Consider the following 17,903-nt stretch of genomic DNA (forward strand, 5'->3'; position numbering starts at 1 on the left):
TCATTTCTGAGGGGAGCCCCTACGGCTCCCCGGAGCTTACCAGGCTAATATGCTAATGTCAGACTTTGGCATCAGTCATGTGGTAAGTAGTAACTTGTATATTACTTTAGTTGTATGGTGCTGGTGTTAAAATGCCCCATCTGCCTGTTAACAATCCTGTTCAGTAGACACGGCTGATTTTGCCTTAGGAATTTCCAAGTAGACTTTAGCCCATCCTTTTTCAACAATTTTTACTTTGCCCCTTCCTTTGCTTTGGTTACTTTGCCAGATGAGTAATGAAGTGGGGCAAGAATGACACTTAACGCTGTTATATATATATTTTGGCTCGTAAACCACTTTATCGTTGTTGCTGTTACTTGTTTCATCATCTTTCCAGAACCAGATCCAAGTGTTTGTGGAACGAAAGGACGCGCTTTTATATTAGTGCGAGAGGAAGATGGCGCCGATGTTGAGGAGGAATCGGAGGGTGAACTCGTGGAAGCTGAAGAGGAGGAATCGGAAATGAGCGAAGATGATATGCCTGACTCGGCACATATGAGTGATGAGGATGAACAACGTGAACATGGTGAGTTACAACCACAGTTCCCCTTGAAACATCCTACGAGTTGGATTTAACAGGCATGAGCTGTACTAGTTCTAATGAATTGGGGTAAGACTGTGAGCCATTTCCTTTCTGGTTTAGTTTTAGTTGTGATAAATTTTAAAAGTACTGTCCATTGAATTTACTATATTTACTATATTTACTATATTTACTATATTTAATATATATAATATATATAATATATATAATATATATAATATATATAATATATATATATATATATATATATATATATATATATATATATATATATATATATATATATATATATATATATATATATTATATATATATATATAAATTATATATATATATAAAGCTTACACCAAATGATGTTTCAGAGTTCAAGCGGGAAATGATGGAAAGCCTAACAAATGCTCTGCGCGAATCATCTGCAGCAGAGAATGTGGTTCTAGAGATTAATGCGTCACGTCATGCATATAACATGAGCATGGAAGATGTCCTCACAACTGTGACTCAGGTGGGAAGCTTTAGTTTGTTTACTTTACCTATAATGATGCATAATGTAAGCACTAACTTCATACTAACTCTGATTAATTTCTACACTTTTGACAGCCAAGTGCTTTCCTGTCAGTGCTTACCTATTTGTGACTACTGGGGAGTGAGCTCTATCTCTTTATGCCACGCCTCCTGGCTGTTTATAACCGACGTGCAAATTACTCCTCTCCAGATTAATGTTTAATCCCTTAACCTTCGATGTAATGGGATGTGCCAAGAAGTGTCCTAGAGGTCCAGGGAAATCATCGGTGTGTGGTCATCCGAAAGTGGGAAAAGGGGAAATAAATATGGTATTCAACGAGGATAAGTTTCAGCTCATGCGCTACGGAAAAATTGAAAATATAAAAACAGAAACCACGTACAAAACGCAGGCAAATCATAACATAGAACGAAAAGGCAATGTAAAGGACCTGGGTGTACTCATGTCGGAAGACCTTACCTTTAAAGAACACAATAAAGTAGCCGTCACAAACTGCAAGAAAAATGACAGGTTGGATAACAAGAACTTTTCACACTAGAGATGCTATACCGATGATGATACTTTTCAAAACGCTTGTGCTATCTAGAGTGGAGTACTGCTGCACAATGACAGCCCCTTTCAAAGCTGGAGAAATTGCTGACCTAGAGAGCGTGCAGAGATCCTTTACTGCTAGAATCCACTCAGTAAAACATCTAAATTACTGGGACCGACTAAAGAGCCTAAATCTGTACTCCCTTGAGCGCAGGTGGGAGAGATACATAATAATTTACACGTGGAAAATAATTGAGGGGCTGGTCCCAAACCTGCACACAGAAATAACACCACATGAGACCAGAAGACATGGCAGGATGTGCAGAATACCCCCGTTGAAAAGCAGAGGTGCAACAGGTACTCTGAGAGAGAACTCTATCAACATCAGAGGCCCGAGACTGTTCAACACGCTTCCACTACACATAAGGGACATAACTGGCAAACCCCTCACAGTGTTCAAGAGAGAACTGGATAAGCACCTCCAAAGGATACCTGATCAACCAGGCTGTGACTCATACGTCAGGCTGCGAGCAGCCGCGTCTAACAGCCTGGTTGATCAGTCCAGCAACCAGGAGGCCTGGTCGACGACCGGGCCGCGGGGACACTAAGCCCCGGAAGCACCTCAAGGTAGCCTCAAGGTAGGGGGAGTAGTTGACTGGGTCAGATGAGACTAAGTCCAGAATGAAACCGGAGATCCGCATAGTCCAGTTTCAGAACCAGAAACGGGCGGGAAATCCACTGAAGACGAGGCCGGTTTGACCATTTCCAAACGAACCCACTCTGAGATGACCCGACGCATGCAAGAAAGAGGCCCGCCCAATCAGACCCGAACTGCCGAAAGGAGGAAGGGCCGGCCAACGCTACCCAAGGTTTTGGGACATGACCAGAAAAGCTCATGAAGTGGGAGACCAAGTGTGGGCAAATACAGCCGGCCTCCCCACCCCATCACCCGATCAAAGGGTGACCTACAAAAGGGCCAATGCGAACCCTGAGAGCCAGTCTTCCCTGCAGAGCAAGCACTACGCTAACCCAATTTCTGACACCACGGGCCCACCCTCAACCTAATGCAACCTGAACCCTGGCCCAACCCTTCTGAGAAGGCCTAGAACAACCCCCTCGAAGAAGTCAGAAATTAGAATGGCAACCAGCATACACCACCAACAGAAACTGTGCAACACTGTCCACAAAGTACAAAAAGGGGAAGCCAAAAGAAGAGCCAGGGCCCATGGGGAACCCAAAGAAAGAGCCAGCACCGCCTGCTGACTCACAAGAAGTGAGGTGAAGAACATGAAAGCTGCTTCCCAGAGGATTGGAGCATACAGCTTAAGGAAGGCAGACAATGCCAAAGCAGTTGAGAAAAAGACCCTGGCAGAAGGCCCCTCACCAAGCATTCCAGTGACCTCCGAAAGCCATCACGAAGATTCAGGAGGCTAAAGAACTGCACGACAGTCAAAATGCGCACTAGTTCGAAGGTTGTTAGCCACCAAAACATCTGAAAGAGAGGTCACCCGAGCTGGATGCTCGGGGTGACCAGGGCAGCAGCGAAGAGGCACATGTTGAGGGACTTAAGAGAGCTCCCGAACAAGACCTACAACACAGAGGACACCGCCCTCCACACAAGTGTACTGACAAAAGCCATGTTAAGCCCTAAGCCAAACAAAAGACAAGTCTGCTAGCCAGGATGACTCCAGAACCTCGGAATGCACCCAATACGGGGAAGAAGAACTGAACTCAAAAGAGGCCAGATCCATCACCGAGGCATAAACCGTGTCACACAGGAAGTTAACACCGAGGGCCTCCCCAGTTTACGAAGAAGAAACACTGGGAAAATGAAACCTCCAGAAAGACTAATTCATGGAGCCCAAATGTACCTGAAAACAAACCCTGGGGGAAGCCCTACCCAACTCGAATCCATAAAGTGACGGGGGATACAAAAACCTCATATCTAACAAAAGCAGACCCTGCACGAAGGGCAATAGAGCCCATGCCAGGTCAAAAGGAGCCCAAGAGCTACCATCGACAAAGGCCCCGGGGGTTAGAGCCCTCATCCATGACCACCACCCAAGAAGATGAAGCAGAGCGCAAGGGAGTCTTCTAGCTGACTCCCTCTTTTCAGGGAGTCGGCTAGAAGGACTCTGAAGCCTCGGCGGGAAAGAGTGGCTCAACCTGCCTCTGTGCCCGCATCAGAAGGGGCACCCTCCAGATCTGCTGAAGCCTCTTCCCAAGCTAAATCCTGCCCCGAGTCTGAAACCCTCAGACAATTCAAAGCTGGAAGGAGGGGGGGAGGAGGGAGAAGAGAATTGTGAACCCTGCCCAACTGGGAAGGAAAGAGGTGTGGCCGGAACTGTGGTCGAGGTGACCATCACCCCCAGGGTCGAGTCCCTAAACACCAAACGGAGCATATCCAGAGCATCCCAACCAGGTAGATAACCTGACAGGGTGCAACACAAAAAAACTCGTATGCAAAGTGACCGCTGCTCGATACCTCAAAGTGTCTATCGAGGAATTTGAGATTGAGAATACATGAGGAGAAAAAGTTCCACGTTACTCAGGGTCATTGGTGTCACCGACCCAACAACCAGCATGGCGGAGGCAGAACTTCTGACCGGCACCCTGAGGCACAGGTGACGAACAAACCATCCAATTTGCACAGAGCGAGAGCCACCTCCCCCCAACAAGGGAAGGGGTGGAGCTAACTAGCAGGGGGCAGGTTTGAAAACATTTTGATTGTTTATTTTCTGTTTGGGGAAGTTCTTTAGGCATTTAATGGGCTAAGGTCTTGTATTAAACCATGCAGTGGTTTGTTTTGATACACCTACCTTTCTGGGTGCCTTCCCTGGTCAATGGCAAGTTGATAAACTTTAAATGTAAAGTGTTCATGAGCCATTGCTCCCTGCACCTCTGTGGAGGGGGGGGCAAGGTTCTATCTCGTGGTCACTCGCTAGGCAATAAGAACTCTACAACTGATGACACTCGGATAGTATGGTACTTAATCAGCAAGATAGCTTAAGGGAGCCAATGCGTCTCCCCACAGAAAGCTTTTGATACAGTTCCTCACAAAAGACTAATACACCAGATGGAGGGACTTGTGTGATAATAGGAAAGGAACTGGACTAGGTATGGGGAAGTACTTGACAGATAGGAAACAAAGAATCATAAAGAGGATATGTCAGACTTGAGAGGAATGGAAAGTGGTGTTCCACAGGGCTGTGTCCTAGAACCATTACTGTTTTTAGTTGATGTAAATGACCTCGCAGAGGGAGTGAGCTCATAAATGTTGACGTTTGCAAATGATCACAAGTTAATGAGGAGTGTAAAGACTGAAGAGGACTGTAGGATACTGCAAGGAGATCTTAACAAACTTCAGGAGTGGACAGATAAATAAATGGCTGTTGGAATTGAATTCAAATAAATGTAAAAGCAATGAAAATGGGAACACCAGGAGCTCATGTGAACAGGATAACATCAGCAGCATATGGGAAGTAGGCAAACATAAGAATGTCACTTAAGAATTTAAAAAAGGAGTCTTTTAAATCCATAAACACTACCTATTTGAGACCATTACTCGAGCATGCAGCTCCAGCATGGAACCCCAACCCGTTCTCGCAAATTCGTAAAGTCAATATTGACTTATCAACTACGTGCATAGGTGATATACTAAACATAATAAATACCCCTAAAAAGATTCATAGAAAACACCGACCTTACCTAACCTTGTTAGTATCTTAAGATAAGCATCTTATTGCTTCGTAATTACAATTATTACTTAACCTATACCTATTATAGGTTGGGTAATAATTGTAATTACGAAGCAATAAGATGCTTATCTTAAGATACTAACAAGGTTAGGTAAGGTCGGTGTTTTCTATGAATCTTTTTAAGGGTATCTATTATGTTAAGTATGTCACCTATGCACATATTTAATAAGTCAATATTGACTTATTAAATTTGCGAGAACGGGTTGTGGAACCCACACCTTTTGAAGAATAAGCAAAAACTTGAGAAAGTTCAGAGGGGTTCCAACTAGATTAGTTCTAGAATTTTGAGAGGCCTCACCTGTGAGACAGAGGGGATATGATAACTACATACAAAATTTTGAGAGGAATAGATAAAATAAATAAAGGAGCCTATTTAAATTATAAAGAGGTAGGATAAGCGGTCCTTGGTAAAAGCTGGACGTGCAATTGAGTTGAAGAGATGTAAGGAAGCTCCATATTTGTATGGGTGGAATGAACTGAAGGTAGAGTTGTTGAAGCCAATTCCATTGACAACTTCCATTAAAAAAAATATAATTCTACTTCCATTCAAAAGAAATATGATGAAAACATTAATGATGAGAGAGGTAATTAGTGCACCAGGAACGGCTAGGAGGCAGGTCGTTATAAGAGCTGATCTCACTCTCCCGTAGTCACTGAGTAGTCAGCATATCCATAATGGGAAAATTCATTCTAGGCATTCATATACCAAGAAAGAAACAAAGGATTCACAGTATGGTTTAATGAGAGGTTAATATGTATAAAACAAATTTGCTCATTCTTTTCCAAAAGATTTTAATCAGTTTTAGTCAGTTTAAAATTAATCATTTTAATCAGCCTCTTGATGAGAGGCTGCTTAGGAAGGTAGAGTTGCATGGTAGTGAAGGGCATCTCTAAAAGGAAGACATTAAGAGTAATGTTGACTCAACTACTTCATTGGTGAATTTACACATTACACTCTATTGTACTGTACACTATATTTATGCTTTGAAAAATAATTAAAATACTGTTTTTATACATCATTGGTGAGTGTACTACAGCACTGTACTGTACTATATTGGTGCCTAATAAATGGCAGTAGTACAATACTTTAGGAGACCTGTGGACTGCATTTGTGTCATATAACTTTTAGTTTGCTTCTTTCCTCAAACTGCCATCTGCCGAGGCTTAGCTTGACTGTAGTCCTGGGAGACAGTAAGGACTGTTTGTATAATGTTTCTGTATCATATTACTTTTATCAGAATAATATGCATGTTTTACATTTTGAAGTTTTTTACAATAATTTAGGATATCATAGAGTACATTTCCTTCTCCAAAGTTGTTGACATTTAAATTCCAGACTGGAGAGAACAAAATTTGTCAATTTCTTAATTACTTTATGACTACTGTACTCCAGTGTAGCACAATAAATAATTGCTAAAAGATACACAGTAATATTACTGAGGGTTTTACATCAGTAGCATAATTATCCTCTGAGGTTATCTTGAGATGATTTCAGGGGCTTAGCGTCCCCGTGGCCCGATCCTCGACCGGGCCTCCTTTTTGTTACACACCCCCAGGAAGCAGCCTGTAGCCGCTGTCTAACTCCTAGGTACCTATTTACTGCTAGGTGAACAGAGGCATCGGGGTAAAAGAAACTGCCCATTTGTTTCCGCCTCCACCTGATCTCGAACCCGGAACCTCAGGACTATGAATTAGAAGCACTCGGCTGTCAGGCACCTCTCGGCTGTTTACAGGAACTGTAACATACAGTTTCATACATAACTCTTCACTCAAAATGAGGTTGATGTTGGTAAATAAATTATGGAACTACCACTAGTCTCCCTGTGACCACTGCATTATGACGTTTGACAACTATCAAACCTGTGGGAATGTCAGTCGGAGTCTTCCATGAGATGGGCAGAATGTATGCCAAGACCAGTGACTCTGCTAGTGCTTGTGTGAATGAATGTGCAGAAATCCTAATATAAATAGTTTGAGACAGTGGGACTGTGTGAGGTATCACCTAGATAGTACCTGGATATATGATGCAGACCCTCAGTAGCAGTTCTATAATGTATGATACAGACCTTCAGTAGCAGGTCTATGATGTATGATGCAGACCCTCAGTAGCTGGTCTATGTATGTATGATGCAGACCTTCAGTAGCTGGTCTATGATGTATGAAGCAGACCTTCAGTAGCCGCCATATAATGTATGATGCAGTGGATAGTGTATTACAATAGGAAGATGGTCTGTAGTTTAGCATTATTTTAAATTGATAATTGGCCATTTCAATTTGATTTTGTACTAATTTTCTGTCCTGATAACTAGGTATGTGACTCCTTCAATAAAATATCTAAATTAACATTTCAGGGCATCATCCGTGTAAGTGAAGACAAACTTTGGGAAGTTGTAACACGGAGATGTTGTGGCAGAGTGTCAAGCTTTCAATCACTGCCTTTACACATGTCCTTAAAAATTATATTCGGAAGAACAGAGATCAAATCCTGGTTCTGAATGCTATAGAGGTGAGTATCACTGTCTCAAATAAAAATAACAATTATATTTTAATAACAATTATATTTTAATAATAACAATAATAATACTGTAAGGGAAAGGTTGCCAGTTCTTGGTCACCTGCATCCAAGATGCTTTTTCTTTACCACATCGTTCGATAAAACAAAACTCCCAAAATTTCAGTAACCTTAACTGTCGTATTTCAACATGTTACATATCTTAAGGTACAGTATTAATAAATTTGAACTTTCTGGGGGGAGGCCCCATGAGGCTCCCTGATGCTATGATACTGATTCAGTGTCAAACTACTAGGTGCCATCAGTCGCGGAGTCCTATTGGCCTTCATGGCACCGAACCCAGGTTCATACACCAAACAAGCAAAGCCTGAAACCAAGGCTGGGCTGGCCACCATGGGGCTACGAGAAGCACCCTCCCATGATAAGAATCCAAGTGAGTTAGGGACCTGGAGCAACAGCCAGACTGGAGAAAAGAGGTACAGGAACCCCCACTGCGACCAGTTCTGCCGAAAAGTATCCATCTCTCAGACGGGAAACGGCGCCTCATACAGAGGAAGATGTTAAGACCACACTGACGCGAAGAGGGCCACCTCCGGGCAGTCGTACGTCTGGCAAAGCCAACTGAAGGACTCGGCGTCGATCGCCCACTTCATGGAAAGTGGAAGAACTGGAACAAGGTATCTGCCAGGACGTTGGACACGCCCTGGATGTGAACCGCATGGAGAGTTACACCCCTGAGAACTCAACAGAAGAGCTACACAAAGCGACCACCCCCAAAGAGCCACGGACCAGAGAGATCCCCCGCGGTTGTGACAATGCACCATGGAAGAACAGTCTGAATAGAGTTTGATCAAAGAACCCTGAAGAAGCCGAATCCAGCACAGTGCATCCCACACAGCTGCAAATTCCTGAACTGTGCTGTGAGCCCGACGGAAGGCTAGACCCCAACGCCCCTGGCCGGACTGGTGAGCACTGGTCACAAAACCCCAACCCAGAAACGAGATGTCCATGAACACATCAAGCGAGTGATGGGGAAGGCACCATGGCACCGAACCCCGAAAACCCTGAAGAAGCAGCAACCGACTCAAGGACTCCGGGGTGTGAACGCAACGATCGCGAGCGTGGCGAAGGAGGTGGCTCCAAAGATACTGTACCAGAACAGCTTCTGACTTTGGAAATTGGGTCAAATTCTACCCGACGAAAGTACCAGAAGAGCAAAATTCAGGCTCCCCCACAGCTGCTCGAGCAACCGAGTGAACTGGGACCCCCTCAGAAACAGCTAGAAATGGGACTGCAGCCAGATCAGAGCTACAGGAGGGAGAGAAATGGACACAGTCTGAGAATCCCATAGGAGGCCCAGCCAAGGCTGAACCTGGGATGGAACCAACTGGGACTTCTGTCAATTTACCAGGAACCTGTACCTGGCCATCTGGGAAAGAACCAGATTCCTGGCTAGCAGACAAGCAGACCGGCTGGGAGCCCACACCAACCAGTCGTCGAGGTATGCCAAGACCTAAAGCTCTAGTATTCGTTCCAGTAATCGTGCTTGCTTGGTTGTTGAAGAGATACACACTGTAGATCAATTCAAGTGCTTTATTAAGTTAGGTAACTAAGATAGATGTGAAGCACTGAGGTCCTGAGGACCTACCCAGTCTAGGTCTTTGAGACACTGACGCGGCCTACTTGAGAACGGGCACTGCTGCTCTATCAGAAATAACGTCAGAGGCTTAGCTGCCTCAGGATTGGCTAAAAACCAACCGTCTTACAATATGAAAGCTAACTCCAGCAGACACAGATGGGCTACTACGACCCGAGTAAGACGAGTAAATACGCAAGGTGCCAGATTTAAGCCGATAGGTAGACAATGAAAGCGGTAAGCTTGTTGCCCCACGTGGAACCCCAACGAATCCCTGAACCCCGGATGAATAAAGACGTGCCAATAAGCGTCCCGGAGGTCCAGGGATATCCAAGCCCCCTGCTCGAGAACGACCCGGACCTGGGCCAAAGTGGTCATCCGAAATGAAGGGCAAGGAATCAACCGGTTCAGATGAGACAAGTCTAGAATGTACTGGAGATTCACACAGTCCCATTTTGGAACTGGAAACAAGCGGGAACCCACTTGAGAGACGAAGTCGTTTCGACTACGACTAAGCGAAGCCACTCCCGGATGACCTGAACAATGGGTGGGGAAGGAGGCTGCCCCCACAGACCTGACATCTCCCCCGAACAGGAGAGACGGTCTACCCAATGCCACCGAAGGCCGGAAAAAAACCACCCTAAAATGCCCACAAATAATGAAACCAAGCATGGGCAAAGAGAGAGAGCCTCCTCCCTCCCCCAATGCCCCATCAATGGAGCAACCCACGAAAGGGCCTTGCTTCCAAACTGTCGGGTAGGGTTTGTGCATCTGCTCCAGAATTGACTGCGCAGATCCTGGAAGGTGGTGAGCACCTGTTCCCAAATGAGAGGGGGAGGTGGGGCAAATAAGCTCATGTTAGTTTCGAGGGATTCGATCATTTGTTTGCATAGTCGGGGGAATTGGTGATATGTCACCACTCCCAGGCCTCTGTGAGGAGGGGGCCAGATGCTTGGCTCTGGTCCTAGTAGGCCAAAAAACTCCATGGCAACCTGGTAGATTGGAACCATCTCAGTGTATACCTTTAGGGAGTTAATACAGCTCACCCATAAATTGGCATTTCATTACATTCAACACTGGATTTTGATGGCGATTGATTGAAAATGGGGGTATGCTGTAGAGCAAAAACTAGATGTGATAGGCAAAACCAATGTGACATTTGAGTTCATCACCCTCAAATTAGTCAGAAACTAGCCTCTTATGTTAGCAAAAATGTTACATTATTACCTAGACCTCCATGTGTTTACACATGGAGGTTTATAATATATATATTTACACATATATATATATTATATAATATATACAGTATATTATATTAATATATTATATAATATATATATATATATACACATGGAGGTATGGAGGTGTTGTTACAAGCAACACATGGACAAAGGAGGAGCTAGATAGTAAATGAGAGGGTCTTATAACAATAATGAGAGAGATTATAGCAAGAGCTGATAAAGATAAATAAAGACTGTTGATAGTCGGCGACTTCAACTTGAAATCCAGAGACTGGGAAGCATATGAAGCTAGAACAGAGGATTTTTGTACCTGTAGGTTTGTAGACCTCATCCTGGAAACATTTTTGTATCAACATGTTAAACAAGCTACTAGGATGAGGGAAGGGGGACGTTCCCTCCATGCTAGATTTGATATTTACCAGGAAGGAGGAAGAGATATTTGACATTCAGTACTTTCCTTCCTTGGGTAAAAGTGACCATGTATTTTTGGGAATAAAGTATGTAATGCGTTATAATCTGGAAGAAAATAAGGAGGTTGAAGCAGTTGAAAAACCTGACTTTAGGAGAGGACATTATGGTGACCTTAGAAATTTTTTATTGAGTATATCTGGACAGACTTGTTGCTAGGCAAGGAAGTAAATGAGATGCATGTCAAGTTTCGTGAAATATATGATAAAGGCGCACAAAAAATTTATACCAAAGCAGAGATGCAAAACTAGGAAACAGGATTGGTTTAACAGAAATTGTGAGAGGGCCAGAGACCAAAAGACACAAAAATGTATTCAATATAGGAAGAGGCCAAATCCCCAAACATACCAACGATACAAAGATGCGAGAAACAACTACACAGCAGTGAGGAGGGAGGCAGAAAGAAATTTTGAAAAAGGGATTGCAGACAAATGTAAAACAGAACCAGGTCTATTCTATAAATTCATAAACAACAAATTGCAGGTAAAGGATAATATTCAAAGGTTGCAAATGGGAAATAGATTCACGGAAAATGAAAATGAAATGTGTGAAACATTAAACGAAAAGTTCCAAAGTGTGTTTGTACAAAATGAAATCTTCAGGGAACCAGACACAATAAGAATTCCAGAGAACAACATAGAACACATAGAGGTGTCTAGAGACGAAGTGGAAAAAAAATGCTCAAGGAGCTAAGTAAGAACAAAGCAGTTGGTCCATTTGGAGTTTCACCAAGGGTTCTGAAAGAATGTGCACCTGTTCTCAGCATTCCACTTCAAACTGATTTTTCAGGCATCCCTGTGTACAGGAGTCGTAGCAGATGTGTGGAAAAAGGCTAACATAGTTCCAATCTACAAAAGTGGAAGCAGGGAAGACCCCCTCAATTATAGACCTGTATCATTGACAAGTGTAATAGTCAAAATATTGGAAAAAATAGTAAAAACTAAATGGGTAGAACACCTGGAGAGAAATGATATAATATCAGACAGACGGTATGGTTTTCAATCTGGAAGATCCTGTGTAACGAACTTACTCAGTTTCTATGATCGAGCCATAGAGATTTTATTGGAAAGAGATGGATGGGTTGACTGCATCTATCTGGACCTAAAAAAGGCTTTCAACAGAGTTCCACATAAGAGGTTGTTCTGGAAACTGGAACATATTGGAGGGGTGACAGGTAAGCTTCTAACATGGATGAAAAATTTCCTAACCGACAGAAAAATGAGGGCCGTAATCAGAGGCAATGTATCTGACTGGAGAAATGTCATGAGTGGAATACCACAGGGTACTCTTGCACCGGTAATGTTCACTGTCTACATAAATGATCTACCAGTTGGAATACAGAATTATATGAACATGTTTGCTGATGATGCTAAGATAATAGGGAAGATAAGAAACCTAGATGATTGTCATGCCCTTCAAGAAGAGATGGACAAAATAATTTATGGAGCACCACATGGCAAATGGAATTTATTGTGAATAAATTCCATGTTGTGGAATGTGGAATTGGAGAACATAGAACCCACACAACCTATAAATTATGTGAGAAATCTTTAAAGAATTCTGACAAAGAAAGAGATCTAGGGGTGGTTCTAGATAGAAAACTGGCATTGAACATTGTGCGATGAGCCTATGCTACACTTTCTAACTTCAGAATTGCTTTTAAATACATGGATGGCAAAATACTAAAAAAATTGTTCACGATTTCTGTTAGACCAAAGCTGGAATATGCAGCGGTTGTGTGGTGCCCATATCTTAAGAAGTACATCAACAAACTGGAAAAGGTGCAACGACATGCTACTAAGTGGCTCCCAGAACAGAAGGGCAAGAGCTACGAGGAGAGGTTAGAGGCATTAAATATGCCAAAACTAGAAGATGGAAGAAAAAGAGGTGATATGATCACTACATACAAAATAATAACAGCAATCAATAAAATCGATAGGGAAGAAAAAGATAGGGATGAGACGTGGAACTTCAAGAACAAGAGGTCATAGATTTAAACTAACGAAACAAAGGCTGCCAAAGGAATATAAGAAAATTCACTTTTGCAAACAGATTGGTCGACGGTTGGAATAAGTTATGCGAGAAGGTGGCGGAGGCCAAAACCGTCAGTAGTTTTCAAAGCATTATATGACAGAGTGCTGGGAAGACTGGACACCACGAGCGTAGCTCTCATCCTGTGGCTACACTTAGGTAATTACATATGCTCCATTCCTAAGGCAACTAAACAATTTGGCTGTATTAAATTACACTGTTTTCTGTTTACAAAAAGTATGTTGGTGTTTATGTACATGATTTTGACTAATAAGTATAATTTTGACGAATAAATTTATGTTTACAGTTACTGTTGAATGAGTCACCGAAATACTTGCCAGTTGCCCAGAAGATTCTCTATGAACTGAACCAAACACATGAAATCTTGGATGATGAGGTTGTGGTCCACTGGTTCAGAAAGGGAGGTGCTGCTACTTCAGTTTTTCCTGCCCTGAAAAATGCTGTGAGTACCCACCTAAGATTAGCTATTGTACATAGTGGTTTTACACTTCTCAATATTCTACTGCTGTCATACATTCTCTTCATGTTATGAATTGAAATACCTTCTCGGATTTAGCCCGAAAGAGCCCTTTCGGGCTCTTCCCTTTTGAACTTGGCTCTTGGAACTTCCTCCAGCCTTAGGTTCTGGTCTTTGATAAACAGCTTACCCTATCTCGAAACCTGACATGATTGGGCTCCTTGTCATCGACTTTTGTGTGCTTACCTTACCGTACAGTTACCTTGCATTGGTTCCGGGAGTCAAGGTCCCCGCAGCCCGGTTTCTGACCAGGCCTCCTGGTTGGTGGTCTGGTAAACCAGGCTGTTGGATGTGGATGCTCGCAACCTGACATATGACTCACAGTCTGGTTAATCAGGTATCCTTTGAGGTGTTTAATGAGTTCTCTCTTGAACACTGTGAGGGGTCGGCCAGTTATGCTTCTTATGTGTAATGGAAGCATGTTGAACAGTCCTCGGGCCTCTGATATTGATAGAGTTCTCTCTCAGAGTACCCGTTACATCTCTGCTCTTCAACGGTGGTATTCTGCACATCCTGCCGTGGCTTCTGGTCTCATGTGATGTTATTTCTGTGTGCACATTTGGGACCAGCCCCTCTAATATTTTCCACGTGTAAATTATTATGTACATCTCCCACCTGAGCTCTAGAGAATACAGATTTAGGCATTTTAGTTGGTCCCTGTAATTTAGATGGTTTATTGAGTGGATTCTAGCAATAATGGATCTGTGAATACTTTCCAAGTCAGTAATTTCTCTAGCATTGAAAGGGGCTGTTATTGTGCAACAGTATTCCACTCTAGAGAGCACTAGCATCTTGAAAAGTATCATCATTGGTATTGTATCTCTTGTTTGAAAGGCTCTTGTTATCCAATGTCATTTTTCTTCCAGTTGTGATGACTAATTTATTGTATTCTTTAATCACTGCACTGTGCCTTGAGCAGCTAAATCGGTGGTGTGCAGGGAGCCTCAGGGCTCTCATAGGTATAGCATAGCATTCAAAACTCCTGTGGCTACATGGGGGTTCACATCAGCTTCTCAAGGCTCTAGTAAATAGAAGCCATTTAAAAAAAAATAATTGTGGACAACATTCCCGGGTGTGAAGGCCTCAGTACTGAGTGAGCAGTGAGTATGGCTGTGAGTACATGAGCTAACAGCACTGCTGTTCAGCTTGTGACCACAGCATCGCCTAAAAATATCAAAATACACACGTAACTGGTATTATTTAGCCATGATAGTATTACTGAAGAGCCTTACTGTAATAAAGACTGTACAATGTTCAGATATCGGTGAATAAATGCTGTTCAAGATGTTCACAGCGCTAGCCACAGCACACTGCCATTATTTTGTCCATCTAAGAATCTTCAAACGACTTCTCATGTTCCTTTATAAAATATAAAATAAACTTGTGGAAAATTATTCATTTACAGGATTTAGTGATCAAGATTCTGATAATAGCAGGATTGTGGTGAGAACTAGCGGAGTACGTAGTATGGTTGGAGGAGTAATCTTGGTGAGGAGGGAGAGAGAAGTGGTGTTGCCTGCTGGCTGGTGTGTGACTTGTCATGCAGTGTATGGTGGCCGCTAAGCTGTTTGGACACTATACCAGCTTAGTTGTATGGTTATGGTGAACAAAACATGTAGATACTTATAGATAACATGTTCATATGTAGTGTGATAGAACCACAAACAGTATTGTGGGAGGACGAATATTGGCAAGTTAGGTGTTGAAGGAGTGAGGGAGGGAGGGCTGGCTGGGTGTAGCAGCCCACTCTTGATTTTTTTTGGCTCACCATACCAACTTAGTAGTTCGCTATGATGAACACATAAGTAGATAGGTATATACAATGTGTATATAGTGTAATAACAGCAAAAATACCGATTGATTGTAGAACTATATACAGCGGCACCTCGACTTACGATAATTTCGAGTTACGGTGTAAAGTAAAAAAAAAAGTTACCCGTGAGCGCACAAAATCAGTAAAATGTGTACACTCGTTTCAGTTTTCTCACCTTAATTCTCGTGCTACGTCGTTCATTTTGGTATCATTATGTTCGCAATATAATTCCCTGCAGATGAATATGCATATAATGTCCAAAAGCCTGGCGAGACTCCCCGCAGCAAAGCCTAAAATTACTCGTGAACGAGCACCAATTTGCACACCACAACCTAATGTGTATACTCGTTCAGTTTGATAACATCAATTTTCATGTTACATCTCTCGTTTTGGTATCAAATTGTTCGCAAAATAAAGGCGCACATTTTAAAACTAGTCTCATAATAATAGAGCAATAACTGGAATTTTAACAAATATTTTAATTTTGGACGCTCATCATCAAAATTATTTACTGTATATCTTTCCAGTGTTCTGACATAAATTTTCATGTTACATCGCTTGTTTTGGTATCAAATTGTTCGCATTATAAAGGTGCGCATTTTAAAACTAGTCCCATAATAATAGCACAATAAATAGAATTTTAACAAATAATTTAAAATTTAGACCCAAAAATGGATTTATAATCTTTCAAGTGTTCTGACATCAAGTTTCGTGTTACATCTTTCATTTTGGTGTCAAATTGTGCGCATTTTAAAGGCGCTTATTTTGAAACTATCCCGAGGTTGATTGGTTAAAAAATGAATTTTATGCAAATATTTTTGTAGTGGACGCGAGTGCTGTCCACGGCTAGGACTCGAGAGAAAAAAAATGGACGTGATTGGTGTCCAAAGCAAGCGATAGTGTTAAAATTGATGAATGCGTCTTTGGAGTCAACTGCTGGATGGAATCGACTTGGTCCTGAGGACGGGTTGCCAATTGGATATAAATTGGGTCTTTCAATAGGCCACAGATAACATGATGTTAAATGAAAATAAGTTCCAGTTCCTTCACTATGGAAAAAACGAAAATATAAAAGGAGACTGTACAGTATATAAAATGGAATCAAATCATACTATAGAATGAAAAAAGCAATGTAAAGAATCTAGGAGTAATCATGTTGGAAGACCTTACTTTTAAGGAACACAGTAAAGTTGCTGTCACGACTACAAGAAAATGACAGGTTGGATAACGAGGACCTTTCAAACAAGGAATGCCTCGTTTAGAAAAATTGTTTTAGTCAAACAATTGTTGGTAAAGGTATTATTTTGGTCAAAACAATACATTGTTTTGAAAGATACTGAGATACCTTTAACTAAGTTGTGCTCAGCTCTCTTGTTTCACATAGCACTGAAACTTACCTACAGGCATATCCATGTGTCAGTGACTTGCACAAGTTCACGTGTTATTTTCCTGTGCTGACATTCAGGTCTGGGGGTCTTGGTTGAACAGGTTTGCTACCAGCTTTTTTTCTCCACTCTTTCAGCCAGGCTGTGGACCATACTTGTCTTAAATTTTCCCCATTTGTTCCAGCAATATTTATATTGGAAATAGAAAGCTATGGATTTCACAGTTCACACAGTACATATGGTGTTTCTGACTGCCTATGTCACCTCTGTTCTTCACTTGGTCTGTTCTGCATATGTGGAACCTAACCCTAGTCTCTAACTTTCTTCTCAATGGGAGCATAGTCAGCCATGCATTCCTCAACTGCACTTTGTTCCACCACTTCCTCTCCATCTACATACTGTCTGTAGGTTGTAAACAGGTGGAAAACACTGAAAAAAAGGAAAAGATTTTGGAAGCCACCTTTATTCACAACGTAAAGTAAATATTCCGTTTAGCTTTGTGTCTGGTACATTTTTAAGAGGTTGAAAGTAAAGTGGTAGACCTCATTATATATTTATGGCTATAGGGATAAAAATTTTCCTTTTTATTGTATGACTTCTGAACCTCTTCAATACTTTTGTTATAGATTGCAAGATTTATCGAGTGGCTGGAGCAGGAAGATAGTGATGATAGTGAAGATCAAGATTAGCATATGGTCATTCATCTTATGGTTGACAAAGCTTAATTTGAAATAATTCAATTTGCATAACACAATGTTTCTGATAAAATGAATATAAGTAATAATGGAAATAAAAAGCGGCAATCATTTTAAGATGAAAAAAATTAGGTGCAAAGGTCATTTTCATCTGACCAGTTTTGGTCCGAGCCCCTTTATTTCAAAATTACTGTA

General features: G+C 41.9%; 1 protein-coding gene across 2 annotated transcripts; it reads left to right on the forward strand.

The window, feature by feature from the left end:
- The first annotated feature begins 276 nt into the window (after positions 1-276).
- On the forward strand, positions 277-17,833 carry LOC138365809 (uncharacterized). Of its 2 annotated transcripts, none has more exons than XM_069326296.1 (4): positions 277-565; positions 943-1,082; positions 7,741-7,895; positions 13,585-13,724. In XM_069326296.1, exons 1-3 carry the CDS (start codon positions 292-294, stop codon positions 7,882-7,884), a joined length of 558 nt encoding a protein of 185 aa, XP_069182397.1. In that variant the 5' UTR covers positions 277-291; the 3' UTR covers positions 7,885-7,895; positions 13,585-13,724. The 2 variants fall into 2 exon arrangements, with proteins under 2 accessions (XP_069182397.1, XP_069182398.1); XM_069326297.1 differs by lacking the exon at positions 277-565 and adding an exon at positions 17,640-17,833 and having other exon boundaries at positions 942-1,082; positions 13,585-13,740.
- The last annotated feature ends 70 nt before the right edge of the window (positions 17,834-17,903 follow it).

Source organism: Procambarus clarkii, chromosome 18 (genome assembly GCF_040958095.1).
Source record: "Procambarus clarkii isolate CNS0578487 chromosome 18, FALCON_Pclarkii_2.0, whole genome shotgun sequence".
NCBI classification, from domain to species: Eukaryota; Metazoa; Arthropoda; class Malacostraca; order Decapoda; family Cambaridae; genus Procambarus; species Procambarus clarkii.